At 38.3% G+C, this 15367-nt stretch overlaps 1 protein-coding gene across 1 annotated transcript in view; it reads right to left on the bottom strand.

Annotated features, from left to right (window-relative positions):
* Positions 1-431: 431 nt before the first annotated feature.
* Positions 432-15367, bottom strand: part of LMBRD1 (LMBR1 domain containing 1) — a 50143-nt gene continuing 35207 nt past the window's right edge. The window contains exons 12-16 of the mRNA XM_088539910.1: positions 14379-14483; positions 13033-13182; positions 8895-8973; positions 1102-1193; positions 432-948 (exon numbers count right to left, since the gene is read on the bottom strand). Of these exons, the coding sequence (XP_088396036.1) occupies positions 829-948; positions 1102-1193; positions 8895-8973; positions 13033-13182; positions 14379-14483 (546 nt within the window). The 3' untranslated portion in view covers positions 432-828. The remainder of the gene's footprint in view (positions 949-1101; positions 1194-8894; positions 8974-13032; positions 13183-14378; positions 14484-15367) is intronic.

Here is a 15367-nt window from a genome sequence, read left to right as displayed (position 1 = left end):
TGACCTCTGTACACTTCAATAATTGTTTAACAATTAGTCTTATAAAATATTACTTGAATTATTTCCATGTGCTTGCATGGACTATAATTTCCCCTCAGGCAGCACTGTAAGTCTAACTTCTAATGCTAAGTATCAAGTTTCTCTTAATGCAAGTTGTTCAGTTTGAAGGTTTTCTTCCAATATTTAGTGGAAATGTCAACTTTACAAGCCTATATATTTATATAAACACAGTTGTTAGTCTTCTCACATGCCCTTTGTAAAATGCATAGTTAACTCACCATCTCATCAATAGATGTTTTTGGAACACTTTCACGACAACTGTCTTTATAGTTTTATATGGGAATGGTAAGCATCACAAAACTAGTGTAAAAATTAAGTCACATCCTTTTGAAAGTGAAAGTTTCAGTTTCTCTAGCAATGATTACTAGGAGTTTTTCTAGATTTCAGGTAGTTTTATTTATAAACAAGCTTGCATAAAAGTGTCATACAAGTTAGGCATGAAAATATTTAAGAATCTTAAGCTAACAGAAGGCAACATCAACTATGAAATTACAGCAAACAATTTATCTGTACATCAGAAAGTTACACATATACATTTAATCATAAAACAGTATTTTCTATATATTAATCAAACCCAGCTTCAATACTTTCTGTGATAGTGATACCCAAAAACAGTATTCAGTTTTCTGACCCCCTTTAATGAGTACTTATTTCCTCTATTTTTAGATGTGCACTGCTACCCATTTGGATATTAATTCCACATGGATTCCACATGGATATGACTTCCAACATCACTTTAAATTACATTAACCTTAAAGGCAAAGGCTGTCAATGGTAGTAAACAGACAGTTCATCATCACACATGTCTGAATCATCTTCATCCACTTCACCTTCAATGACAGATTTCTTCCCTTTGCAGCACGATACAATTAATCCAATTAAAAAGACCTGCAAAATCAGGAGCATGTATTACTGTTACACAATTAAGTGGCAAAGGCAATAAGTGTAAAACTGAACTTAGCACTGTTGTACAAGTGATTCAATGACAACAGCAGTATGTTACTCAACTTGAGTCTTTGATCTCTAAATCACAATACTTACTGCAATGAAGGCCCAGTTTCCAAAGTAATAGACAGCACTGAAGAACCAAAATTTGTGAAGAAAAAGGTATGTCCGAGTAACAATACACTGATCTAAAAAGGAAAGCAATTATTAGTGATGGAACATACAATTATTAGAATTATCCTGCAATTGGAATTAGATAATTCTGAATTTTCAGACAGTATTCTGCTTTTAATTGATTCCAATCAAAATTAAGTCAAACGCACTCTCCACTATTTGAAAGATATTTGTGATTCTGTAGCAGCAAATGTGAAATTGGGTATTGTTGGAAGCTGGCAGTTACACAAGGAACCCTATCACTCTCAGAAACACCTTCTACAGAAGGCCATCACCACCTATTCTTAGATCTTCTATGCTCCCCTCCCACTTCAGAAGTATTCTGCACTGAAGATACTGCACTGGGAGGAGTAGCCAATACCCCAGAGGGCTGCGCTGCCATCCAGAGGGACCTGGACAGACTGGACAACTGGGCGGTGAAAAACCTCACACAATTCAACAAGGCCAAGTGCAAGGTCCTGCACCTGGGGAGGAATAACCCCAGACACCAGTACAGGCTGGGGACTGACCCTCTGGAGAGCAGCTCTGCAGAGAAGGACCTGGGTGTCACGGTGGACAACAAGTTGACCATGAGGCAGCAGTGTGCCCTCGTGGCCAAGAAGGCCAATGGGATCCTGGGGTGCATTAAGAAGAGCGTCTCCAGCAGGTCGAGGGAGGTGATCCTGCCCCTCTACTCAGCCCTAGTGAGGCCACATCTGGAGTACTGTGTCCAGTTCTGGGCTGCACAGTACAAGAGGGATGTGGAGCTGCTGGAGAGAGTCCAGCGTAGGGCCACAAGGATGATCAGGGGCCTGGAACATCTGCCCTATGAGGAAAGGCTGAGGGAGCTGGGCCTGTTCAGCCTGGAGAAGAGAAGGCTGAGAGGGGATCTAATCAGTGTCTATAGGTACCTCAAGGGAGGCAGTGAGGAGGATGGTGCTGGCCTCTCTTCACTGATGGCCACCGACAGAACTAGAGGTAATGGCCACAAACAGGCCAAAAGTTCCACAGGAACTTAAAGAAAAATTTCTGGACATTGAGGGTGACAGATCACTGGAACAGGCTGCCCAGAGAGGTTGTGGAATCTCCTTCTCTGGAGATCTTCAAAACCCACTTGGATGCAGTCCTGTGCCACGTGCTCTAGGTGACCCTGTGTGTGCAGGGGGGTTGGACTAGATGACCTCTAGAGGTCCCTTCCAACCTTAAGTGTTCTACGATTCTAATAATGAATAGAAGATAAAAAGATCCAGATGATGTACTAAAAAAATGCATTTCAGCACATCTTCTGATGCAATCTATTGGCCAGGGTTGCAGGGATTTTTATGAAAATCCAAGGTAATTGTAAAGTTGAGTTGCACAGGCAAGAGCTACATACCAGCACTTTCATGAATCACAGTGCAGAGGGCTTAGGCATTCCCTAACACTATAACTGTAGCAGATTTTGTATAAAAGTAAGGTTTAAGCAGTGTTGCTACATCTAAACAATGTACTTTTTCTCCATTACAAATCTGTAGACTCTGGAAGCTTGAGAGAATTAAGAATGTATTTGAGACTTCACACAGGTAGCATTAAGGTTTGTACAGCCTGAAATACTTAAGAGATTATGTAGGAGGGCAGTCAGGAAGACAGGCCAGACAGCACAGGAAATAAGCAGTGGCATCCACATCAAGATGCAGGGGAGTCTCATTCCTCATACTACGCTCCCAGCTGTTTAATTCCCATTTTGGAGAAGAAATTGGTACCCAAAGTTTGGACACTACATGCAAATACATGTAAGAATAAGTAAACAATCAAGTAAACAAAAATTTGCTAATTTTGTCCAACTCTGACCTTGGTTTTAGCAATACTCTAGGTACACTCAAGCTATACTGACTATGCTCCTTCCCAAAAGAGGATCAAATAAGGGCTGCCTGTAGAGTTTAGCTTTTTAGTCATTTAATAAGCAGGTATAACCCAAAGTCTCTAGAGGGAGATATTATTTTAAGACACAACTTTCACATTAGAAAATCCCCTGTTCAACATCCTCTTGAACACCACCATGTATCAGTGAGCTCTTTCCCCAGGAGAGGAATCAAGTCAGTACTCAGGAAGATGAGCTTGCTTCAAAGTGACCCCTTGTCAGGCCAGATCTCTAGTGTCTAGATTATTTGTATCTTAGTAGAACCTTTAAATGTTTTTTCAGTTACTTTCACCTGTTGATTTTGTTTTAAATGATTCTTCTATTAAGCCCTATTTTACACAGCAGGCTATGATTTCTGGACTCTATTAGCATGAGGGGTTGCAGAAACAGTATCAGCAGGTAAAACAAGTTGAGACAAATTCAACAGCAGATACTCAGCTTGCACAAGGGAAGTACCCTTTAACATCCTCATACAGCCATGGATGCAGGCATGGATGAAACAAGGGTAAGGGCACAGGGGCCTTGTGTGCTCTCCCCTTAAATAGCTTAAATCTTGTTACCACTGATAGAATATTTCAATGAACAGACCACAGGTCTCAGTATGACATTTCTCATGCCATTTGTTACAGCTGTGCTAACACTTTCAAAATGCATCCCCAAGTTGTATTAAAAACAAAACAAATGAACTGACAGTTTAGCAGAAGCTTTGAAAGCTAGAACTAAATGGATAAGTTGGCACCTTGGGAGGACGCAAGCTCCAAGTTTTCCTATGAGGTGATTCTAGTTCAGAAGAGAAGCCCTGACAAATTAAACTGCCAACTTTCTGATACAAAACAGTTGTCACTTGTTGCTTAAACATGCATATAAGACATAGTACTATACACCAAAACAGCACAGGCATTTAAAAACCTTTCCAAAAGCCGGTCAAAGCTTGTACTTGCTTAAAAGCTTTCCTATAAGACAGACTTCCTTTGCAATGAACACCTAAAGAAAAACAGTCAAGTGTATAAGAGCAAGGTAAGAGTAAACATTTTTATGGACATAATAGCCATCTTAATGCTCAGGCTGTGCGCTAGTAAAGTCAGAATTTTTCCAATCCCAAATATGAGGTAGATAAGAGTTACCACAACGGCCAAAGCAAAGCTTCACAGCTTCAAGCAATCACCATGATTTTTCTGAGCCACTAGAAGCCTTGAGTCCCATAAGGCAACCTGGAACATTGTATGTGTTATCCACTCCACCAGGTGTCTTCATCAAAGCTATGTATCAACTGCTAACCAGAATGGAGAAACATCCAGTTATCATTCAATAGTTATATAATATTCTTCATAGTCGCTACTTGGATGAACTTGCAGACCTGACCCCTACCAGAACAGGGTGAGATAGTTATAGGAAGAGGCAGAGTGATGACAGAACTTCATTTCTTTCATCCCTACTACCCCTCAGACCTGTGCTAAATTCAGACAACTACTTAAAGTTGCTACCTCAGTGAAGGCCATCCTTAGTCTTCCTTCCTGCTTCGGAGATTAAGATGATCTAAGTTTTATCTGTTCTATATTAAGTTTTATTTGGTCTGAGAGAAGTTTGAACACCTAGCTCTTTCAGAATAAGATCACTTCGTGCATCTCTCATACATGGCTTATTCCAGCAAGATGTATATGCTGTGTCTCTAGGCTGGTGTGTGGCAAAAAGCCTCAAGAGGCTGTAGGTCAGAAGACTACTGCTGTAGAGAAGCCTTTGCATCCTGTCACATGGAAGTTCATAAAATTCAGGTTGGGTTTTGGAAGAACATTGCAGGCCCGTGACAGAAGTTTCTGCCAGCATTGCCAAGTCTCATTCCATTATGCCTTGATCTGAATGTTTTATTTCTAGTGCCTTGGTTACAGACACAATGGACAAAAGGAAGCTGCTGCTGGCTGAAGTCCAAGCTGTTTATGGCAAATACCTCTGTCAGCAAATGCTTCTATCCTAGGCTGAGGATAGCACATTTACCTTAAAAAAACTCCAGCATTCTTCACGGTAAGCAGTCTTTTTTATGCCAAGATCCTACATAAACTTGAACTTCATTTGTTTTTTACTTTTTTTTTCCAGGGATGAGTAGTGAACCTGCCTTAGTTCAAGTTTATGCACTGGGGTACTACAAGCAGAATAGTATCACAGAAGTACATACTCCAGGCAGCAAATGCAAAGCAGCTGAAGAATGTGCAACATGAATAAAGCAATGAATATTGCAGAGCTCCACAGAGCTCCACCTCTGACTCCTAAAGACACGGTTAGAATAATTCAATCTGAAAAGACTTGTTCCATTTTCTTGTACATCACAAATCCTCTTTGATTTTTTATATAAGAGAATAACTTGTTCTGTCACAAGTATTTACATCTAATACTTAAAAGCAGAGCTTGATGTTTTAAGCTTTACCTGCAAAACACAGTCCATTAACACTCGCTTTTCCTTTCCAATGTAGGTTTGATTTGGACAGTCCCCAAGATAGTCTGGACACTACATTTAATAATTCTTACTAAGTAAAGGGCAAAATTTGGTATAGATGAATTTTGTTCAAAAAAATCTAAGACCTGGGTTTTCACAAATATTAAACAGTGCATGCACACAATATTCTGCAGAGAAAGAGCAAACAGAGCTTCAGTAGTAAAAGCAGATTTATTCACTAACAAGAAGAATGAAAGTAGTGGTAAAAGAAGGCCAAATCCACCTGGAAAGTCAAAAAGATCTGAGCTAAGACAACAGCTCAGAGAAGCTTCTATCCTCCGTCACACCACTTGGTCCATACCCTCCATATGAAAAATGAATTGGGTAGCAAACCCTTTACAACATGGCAATATTTCCTCACATGACATAAGCCATAAAACAAGAGACAGTTTCAAATAAAAGAGACCACTGGCTAACAAAAAACATAACTGGAAATAGGATAGTCAACACCATCCACAGCTCTCTAGATGCTCACCTGAATTAAAGAGCAGTTAGAGACTCTCACATAGCTCTTTATAGTAATTAGGTTAAATGGTAAATATTTTGGAACAGTTTGACCTTAAGGAAAACATTTCAGTGTCACAGGTTCAGTAACAACACTTTAATTATTTCTTCTGAACTAAAATATTAAGTAGGCTAATGATTTAACATGTTTTCCTCTAAATTGAATTGTTAGATTGAAGTTAAACACCCTGAAATCAAGGTAACTTAATTATCCAGAATGACATAGCTACAAATTTTACTCTAACATAATCTTGATCATTTAGAGTAAAAGCATGGAAAGCTACCAGTATTCCAATAGATACTGTCACTAAGTTCAGAAGAGAAGCCCTGAAAGGCTTCAGGAGAAGAGTATTTTACATGGTGCTGACTAATCAATAAAGCCAAATATATCTGACATTTGATTAAGACTATCAGTAGATGAAGCCTAAGTCTTAATCAAACACTTCTTTTGAGAACCAAATTCACTTGGTAAGTAATGCAGATGACAAGGATAAAAATGCTTCCCCTTGAAAGGGACAGTTTAAAGCACAATTCCTCCATGCCTAACCATAACTAGGTATATTTCCACATATAAAGTCTTTCTTTCAAATCTGTTTCTGCTGTACTAGAAAAGTCAACTTGAACATTGCCTCCCTGCATGACAAAAGGCATCTCACAGGACAAGCCAGCCCTATATTACAATGAAACAAATCAATGGCCTCTGAAATAATGTGAAAAAAGCTTTACTATAGCATTCCCTGAAGAATGGAATAGCATTTTGAGGAAGAGATTAACTACAGCAAGAACAGCTGGTTTTGGAAGCTACAACTTGGGGAATATTTAATTGGATGGATTCTTTTAGTCCTGTCATACCTCTAGGAGCTGGATGCATCTATCAGCTCCGTTCTCTGCCACAGTACTGTACCAATAACTTAGGAGAAAACAAGGATTTCTGAACTGAGCAGGCACAGGGCAGAGGCACTTAAATCTCAGGTTTGAAAATAGCCTGAGAAACCTGCCTTCACATATTAGTAGCTATGCAATCACAGAAGAAGCACCATTTGCCATCACAGATCTAAAAAAATAAAGGTTTTTACTGAATAGAAAAACAGAGAAATGCTCTTAAGAAATTCAATTAAAAGGATCAGATCTCCTACAATAAAAATAGCAGGGTAACAGAGAGCTCCAACAAAGCCTCTAGTTTTAGAGGGACAACATTCTCCTGGCAGCAACATAATCAGCTTGTTTATCTTTTTAGATAAAATAGATTAATCTTTGTGACTACAGATACTAGAGTATACAAATTTGTTTCTCCTGCAATCAACAGTTTATTAACATCAGAGCAAGGTTAGTCAGTTTGTACTAATCAAACTGACAAAAGATACAGTCCCCATGCCATGGAATCGCATGACAGAGCTAAGTGCCCACAAAAAAACCCCACAACCTTAAGCTAGGGCAGAGATCAATGAATATTTCATATAATTCAAGACCCATACAGACATGCTGAATATTTCCCACAAAAAAACCCACAACCTTAAGCTAGGGCAGAGATCAATGAATATTTAATATAATTCAAGACCCATAGACACATGCTGAATATTTCCCAGGCCATGGAAAACAAGCCTTTTTTTCCCTTCCTCTGGAAAACAGCAATACTTCCACTTCTAGCACAAGCAGATCCCCAGTGATCGCAGTCTCTTTCACTAAAGGAGAGCAGTGCCACAGCTCTGTAAGCCATCAAGAGCAGCACATTGTTGTTCCCATTTATGCAAATGGGGAAAAATGGGGACCTGCTACAACAGTTCTGTTGGTTACCAGCAATACTGACAATAGAGGACAGCTATTTGTCTCTACCAATCACTGAACACTGTCAAGCCTTTTCATAAACATATCCTGTGTACATATTAGAGTTCTTCCTGTAAAAAAAGTTTGCCAGACTGAAAATAATGCATAAGTTCAGCCTGAAGTCTGGAACACTTTGAAGACCATAAATCTGTTCCCTAGATCAATTTAAGCAAAAGACCAAGGAAATCATTAAAATTGATGGTGACCTTAAGCTGCAATACCAATATTGCAGCACCATGTGTAATTCAGATGGTAAGTCCTGTTTCATTAAGAAGCCAAGGTAATGCAGTCATGCTGAATTTGTTCTCAAAAAGCATTTTGTCCTTCCTCTTGCCCTGCATATAAAGAAGCTTTTGAACATATTCCCAATTTCACCCAAGCTCCACAGAACAAGAACGATGACAAAGTTAGTGCTACCAGTCTCTTAAGCAGCCTACGTAGATGGAATATCATGGAAGGCTCCACATTATCCCTCTGCTAATCACTACTCAGGCAGATCCAAGTTACTTTCAGTGGCTTCTGCCCGGATAGCAGGTCAAAGCAGGATGGATAAATAGTAGGTGAGGAAATACTGCACTGGACCTCAAAAATGAGGTAATCAAAATTGACATGAGGATTTCAGGAAGGCAGCCTACAAGGTCAAATTCCCTTGGTAACAACACTCATGCAGATGCTACAAAGATTTGAACTTCTCTTTACCATTTCACTAAATTCCGCACTTGTGTTACACAATTTAGAATACTTAGCGCATGTCTAAAATACAAATCTGCTAAAGCAAACATACATTAAACCAAAGGTAAGACTTAGCAAACTGGAATGCACTGTTGCACATACTTCCCCTAAAAATAATTACTCAAAAAATTTAGTAAACTAAAAGGTAATGCTTGTTTTCTGAAAGCAGTCAACGAGGCTTTACCTTACAGTAAAGCATATGCCTCAAGCCATCAGTATATTGAACAGTTTAGTATAGCACATCATTCCTATACAAGGAAAGTTATAAAAAGACAAAAGGCATCTTACCTTCAGGTGCATCTGCATCACAGTCCTTGGACACAAACGTTGTCACATTTTTTGACTGGCCATCAATTGTCTTATTACTCTGCATAATAAATGTGCAATTAATAGGCTAGCCCACAAAGTGTTCTTCCATACAGTGATGGTTCCCTAAGCATCTTTCCATTGTTTTATAAAAACAAAGTTGGGACAAACCTTGCTGTTCAAGAATAAATCTTAATATTTGCATACTGTATATTGTAAATATGGCACATCATTTAAGGGTTATATAGTATGAAATTTTCTAAATATTTACCTAAAAAAAAAATCACTACTCATTTGCTTTTAAATTCACTCAAAATAATCTTTAAAAACAGTCTTTCAGTCTTGCATAAGAAATTGAAATTCATGTTTAGTGATGAAGACAGGGCACATCAGGCTCATATAATGACATTGTGAATTCAGCTTCTTCCTGGATCTACTCTAGAAGATGGTATCCAACATACTTAAGTAAGTACAGTAGAGGGAGACAAGTTACTGAACTGCTGAAAACCCAAGCATTCCTGTTCAAATATTTTGCTGTATCACACCTTACAAAATCTGGCTATATGGAAATAGATGAAACCATAATTGTCTTGGAAGCAGATTATAAAAGGAGTAAGATCACACACTGAGGAATTGGGAACCAAAGGGAAAACAAGGTAGTAAAGAGCAACATGCAGACAGAAGCAATAGGACAGGAACAGCAGCTTCCATTAGCACACACTTATTACAGGGGCCCAGCTGCATCAGGTACTCCAGCTGGCTGCCACCACTGCAGCTGCCACTGCTCAGAGGGCTTCTCTGGGAAGAGTAATATGGTAAGAGAACACAGAAAATGATCAGATTTACTGCTTTGAAATTTCACATTTATCATTTAAAATTTTGCTTATAGAATCTAAGGAACTTAAAAATATCCAGAACTGCATGTTTCCTTTGATGATTCCCTTGCCATTCTAGCCTGGTGTTGCTCTCATTCTCTATGAGCACTGAATTTAGACTCCTCATATCTGAGTTCAACTCTAAACACTTCCTAGAAGCTCAAGGCATTGGACTATTCCTTGAAGGTGTACTGAAAATTTTCTATCTACATACAAACTGCCACCAAAAATGCTAAATAGGGATAAAAACATTTCATGGTATTACCCTTCATGACAAGACAGTGATTGCATTTGCTTTGGTAAGAGGAACAGTAGCCTCACTGACCCTGTACCAGTGTTCCTCATCACTACTCATTGTCTTTGAAAAACTCGAAAGATACTTTATTTTTTCTGTTTATTATGAAACAGCATGGACATATGTCAAAGACTACACTGGATGTAGAAGTTGCCAAGGAAACTCACATAATGGAAAGACTAAAACATACTGGGACTGTTTATCTAGAAGAGAACTGAACAGATGTTGACCAGGAGCTTTTGTTTATATTCATAGCATAAAAATCAAGTTAATTGGGTCTGAAAGCTGGCCAATTAAGAGAAAGCAAGTTAAAAATAACATTAGTATATCAGCTGAGGTTAAAAGGCACTTCTGAAGACTGTCTAATTCTCCCTCTTAAACAGGCTCAACTGCCTCAGGTTGCCCATGACTATATCTAGTAGGGTTTGAGTATCTAAAAAGGGGAGACCAGAGTCTTCTTTTCCAGAGTCTCTACTACTTTCCAGTAGTGTTTTACCATGATGATTTGCTAAGTATTTTCTTCCATTTAATGCATCCATTGCCCTTGTCTCAACACTAAACCACCAAGAGTGACTCTATCTTCCTTAAACCCAGCCAATCATATTTAAGAGCACTGATAGTTGCCCCTGTCCCCCAAGGCTCTCTCTCCAGAGGAAGCAACCCCAGTTCTCATCTCTGCACACGAGATGTTCCAAGCTGTTGGTCCCCTTGGTGACCCTTGGCATTCACTCCAGAACAGCCATGTCTTGCACTGTGGAGCCCAGGGATGGCCAGAGCACTCCAGGTGCCTTTCACTTCTGCTGACTGGAAGAGAAGGACCACATGCCTTCCCATGCCAGCCACAGCTCTAAGTGCAGGAGGTTGACATGCATACAGCTTCCACCAGCAGAAAGCACAACATGCACAAAATTGATCCTTCTGCTGCCCAGCTCCTGCATATATTCCTGGCTGCTCAGTTCCAAAGGATCTGAGATTCTAACTCCTCACAGCCTAATCTCCAACATCCACAAAAAACTGTCACTCCATTAGAGCCACCACTTCTCCTTATTTCAAAAGGAAAATTATATCTAGTAATCAAGATAGCAAGTACTTTTCCTGGAGTAAGATTAAGCTCTGGAAGATGCTTTGAGGGTACTCCTTTAAAAACTCATGTTTAGCTGGTATGCCAGTGGGAAATTTGGATGAATTTTACTAGATATTCTTTATGTTTAATGCTATTTTAGCTTTTAAAAACTGTTTCTGCTTATTCCACGCAGCATACAAACTGTTCCCACATATTCTATGCAAAAATAGATGAGATACAAAAGGCCAGTCATCAACATAACATTTTCATCCTGTTCACATCCTTTCTGTAGTTCTGGGAATTACTTTATTCCAATGGCAGTCAAGCCACCTGGACAATAGCCTCCCTATTGCCATGCCCCATTTTTGACCTTTTAATTACAAGCTTATATAGATGTTATCCAAGCACAGACATAACACTTCACATGTTGCCACAATTTAACTCTGGTCCTCTAATCCCTGCATGTAAGCATTTGCACATTTCCTATGCACATTTATCACACAAGCATATAACCTTTCCTAAGCTAATTTGTGAACCTATTTTTAAGTGCTGCTACACTAATTCTGAAAATGAGCCACTCAGTTTAGAGATGCCCAAGTACACCTATGTTATACTGATAGCTAGTATGCAAGATTTAATGCATTTTGATCAGTTCAAATATTGAATATTCTCTATAGTAGCCCCATTATTGGGTTTAAATCACATATTACAACAAATCTCCTGACCAGAGAAAATCTGGACATGGTAAGAGAACTAATATTTATTGAATGCTTCATTTTCTACAGTGAAAATTCTACTACATCCACTCAGCACACTAAGGGAGCTGACTGGGTTCCACCTCTGTGGTATATAGAAATACTACTTCAATTCCTTGAATTTTTCCTTTAAAATAGTCATTACAGAGGTTTTATAAATAATTTATTGCTTTAATCTTTTCTGTTAATTAAGGCTTTCTGGAGAAAAGTATATTCTCCCACAAGCACAGTCTTTTGGAAGTCTAACAGAAATATTCAAAATGCTCAAGCAGTACCCAGTTATCCATAATCCAGATCAAATCCCAGACAGATGAACTCTTTTTTGTCTTTTGCAAAACAGAAGCCCAACAGAAACACCGATAAATCTAGACATTGCTATGCCTGAATGAGCAACCAGTTCATGAGCCTGCTGCTTGTCTACATTTAATCAGAGCTAACATCTACTCCTGTTAGACTAGACTTGTGTGAACAGACTTGTGTACGGCCTTTCCAATAAATATACAGGTCTTCACTCACCAAGAGTGAAACAAGAGTGAATATAAGAGTGAATGTCTTCAGGCACAGCCAAGACTAGAGAAAAGAAACTTAGAAGTGCAATAATGAACAAAAGCAGGGCGTAATACTAACTGCTTAATTCTGTAGACAGTTTTAAAGCACAAGAACTGGAACGAGTTCACTGAAATAAGATGCAGTGCAGTCTGAAGTGGTATTAATCAGTAGGCACTTAACTTTGAAACATTAATTTCTCTGCAATACTAAATAAAGATATTAGCTTAAGAGCAACAATATGCTACATAGGCAGACTTTCACAAAAACCTAAGCATCACTGCAATCATTCAGCATCATAAGTGTACTGGAAGGAGCATAAAAATCTAGGAGGCTAGCAGTATCTTGATACAAGATAAAGCAGTAGCCAAAGATTTATACTGTCTAAAGATGATCCAGGAATTAAAATTTGCAGTAATACAGAATTGCTTGGTACAGCATAAACCAGAAATCTACTAATAGCTGAAAAGATAGCTGCAAGACTTCAAATTGACTTTTGTGCCTAGCTTTGAAAGTTATTGTGAACAGTTAAACCATTTTTAAAAATTAGAATGTCAAGTTACTTTAAACATATGTTACATCTTACCTGTACCAAGTATTTTTGGCTTCCATACATGACATATTGAGGGGCAAGACTGTAGATCATGTAGCTTGTATGAAGAACTATCAATAGAAGTATCATACAGAGAAATAGGAGTGCTTGAGGTCGAGTTTTTCCTCTTCTAATTTTATAAAGCTAAATCAAGAAAACATACAAATATTATCATGATGAATTCTAGTTGACAACTGTAATTCTTCTTTAAGGAACAGTAGTCTCCCACTTTTCTTAAGTTGTCCTCTAGCAACTCAATTTCAGTAAGTCAGAGTAGTTTTCAACTGAGTTTAGTCAAATATAGCACAGCTATTTTACCAAAAATTCTAGTTTTGTCTGTATCAATGACCAACATGATTCACAAATCAGCAGGCTCCCCAGCAAGATTTAATTTGTGTTGCTTATTACGGGTACTGCCTGAATTGTCAAGCCTAGTATTCTGTCTTATTCTGTATGAGCTGCCATCTATCCCTAACCCTCCCATCTGAGTTAGGAGGTAGCTGATATATCATTCCCAAGCATTAAAACTTGGTCATTATGGAGTTGCATCTTTTCTACCTTGTCCTACAGGGAATAGTAATTCCCTGCTGCTACCTGTAGATAACCATTGCTCCTCTGTAATCATGAAGTGCTCAGCGCTACACTGGGGAGAGGTATCAGCTAAGGGAGATGAACACAGTATGCATCCAGCAGCTTTTTATTATTATTATTTATTTTTTAAAAGAACCACCTCATTGCCAGAGTCACTGTTCACAATGTCGGGGCATCACCATTTGAGTGACAGCAGTAAAGAAAGAACAACAGCAAAAGCTAAAGTTACTGAACCAAGCATCATAGACATGAATGACATACTGCTGAATAAAAAACACTTTCAGCAAATACAATGTATTTCATGTCAAATAAATTTGGTATTGTATTTAGATAACTCATAGCATCATTGTACTACCTCTTATCTAGATGTACTTGCTTCCCACCTAAAAAGCAAGTCTGACAGTACTGTATACATGTTTCAGACTAATTTTGATCAAATTAAAATGCTTCTACTATCATCAGCATCTGACTTTTCTAAGCAGTAGTAAGTGCCACATGATTTGGCACTTAGGAAATGAGTCAGTGTTTAACCACACTAAAACACTAGGCTTAGCTTCACAGGAGCTGCTTTAAAAATAATTGAAGTCATACAACAGACAGTATTCGTTACATATCATAAAAATGAATTCTTGTTTAAAACCCAGTGTTTATGATGTAGTAAAATAGCAGCTCCATAACAAGTATATTCAAATTGCTATATTTTTTCAAACACCTTAAGAATTTAGCTTAAAATACTCAGTGATATTTACCCTTATCCAGAAGAACCATATACCCATATTTCGAATCCCTGCCATCGAAGTGAAGATGAAGTACATAACAATAGTTGTAATAAGGATATAGTCAAGTGGAAAAACCTAAAAACAAGAAGCACAGTCAGTGGAAAAAAGGATAAAGTGTTCAAATTAGAAGCAAGGTCTTTGCCCAAATGAAGCTAAGTACATTCTACTGGTAGCATTTGATGTAGTGTACAGTCAGCTGCAAACCAAGCCAATTTGTTTGGAAAAAACTGAACACTTTTCCTAGCTTAAAGATTGCCTTAATTTTGAATGAGGTGTTGCACATTTCGGGCCTAGAAATACTTAATTCCATTCTGAGTGGTTTTAACATGAAGTTCACAATGGCATCATCAATTTAGGATGAGACAGACATTTTATGTTTGTATGAAAATATCTCCAGTAATGTTCAAAGTCATTGATTTTACACTAGAAAAAGCCCAAGTTAAACCCTCTTTCGGTATTGTATGCTACAAAAGTAATAACTTGATAGTTTAGAAACCTTGAGATGAGCAGTATGTTGTACCAAACCAGTGTACATGAAGACAGCTTAGTGGAGGAGAGAAAAGCACTGGCTTACATTAAGGTTCATTTTTGTTAGCTCACTCTTGACTGATTGCCAAATTGATACATGGCTTCATTGCCTTTTAGCCCTACTCAAACTAATAGCTTGTTCTTATGGAGGACTTGTTCTAATCTTAAGAATTGTTTTAAAGTGCAATAAATAAATTCTGCAGAGCTATACGGAGTATAGTGTAGAGCTGTATACCTTTCAAAGCATAATTAATATTAAAGAGCAAATAATGCACTTATTACATTGTGGGAAACGACTCAGACTCCAAGCTTTACTGCACAAGCAAAAGATGACATGTGTTCCCTTTCAGTCTGAGCACAGCCACCCCAGCTGGTATCATTTTCTTCTTAAGTTCTTACTAGATGAAAGTTATCACTGGAGGAAATAGTTG

The sequence above is a fragment of the Tinamus guttatus genome, unplaced genomic scaffold, assembly GCF_059628265.1.
Source record: "Tinamus guttatus ecotype Peru unplaced genomic scaffold, ASM5962826v1 Tinamus_guttatus_pri_ptg000051l, whole genome shotgun sequence".
In the NCBI taxonomy this organism is placed as follows: Eukaryota; Metazoa; Chordata; class Aves; order Tinamiformes; family Tinamidae; genus Tinamus; species Tinamus guttatus.
Note: the sequence above shows the minus strand (reverse complement) of the source record. Positions and strands in the feature narration are given on the sequence as shown.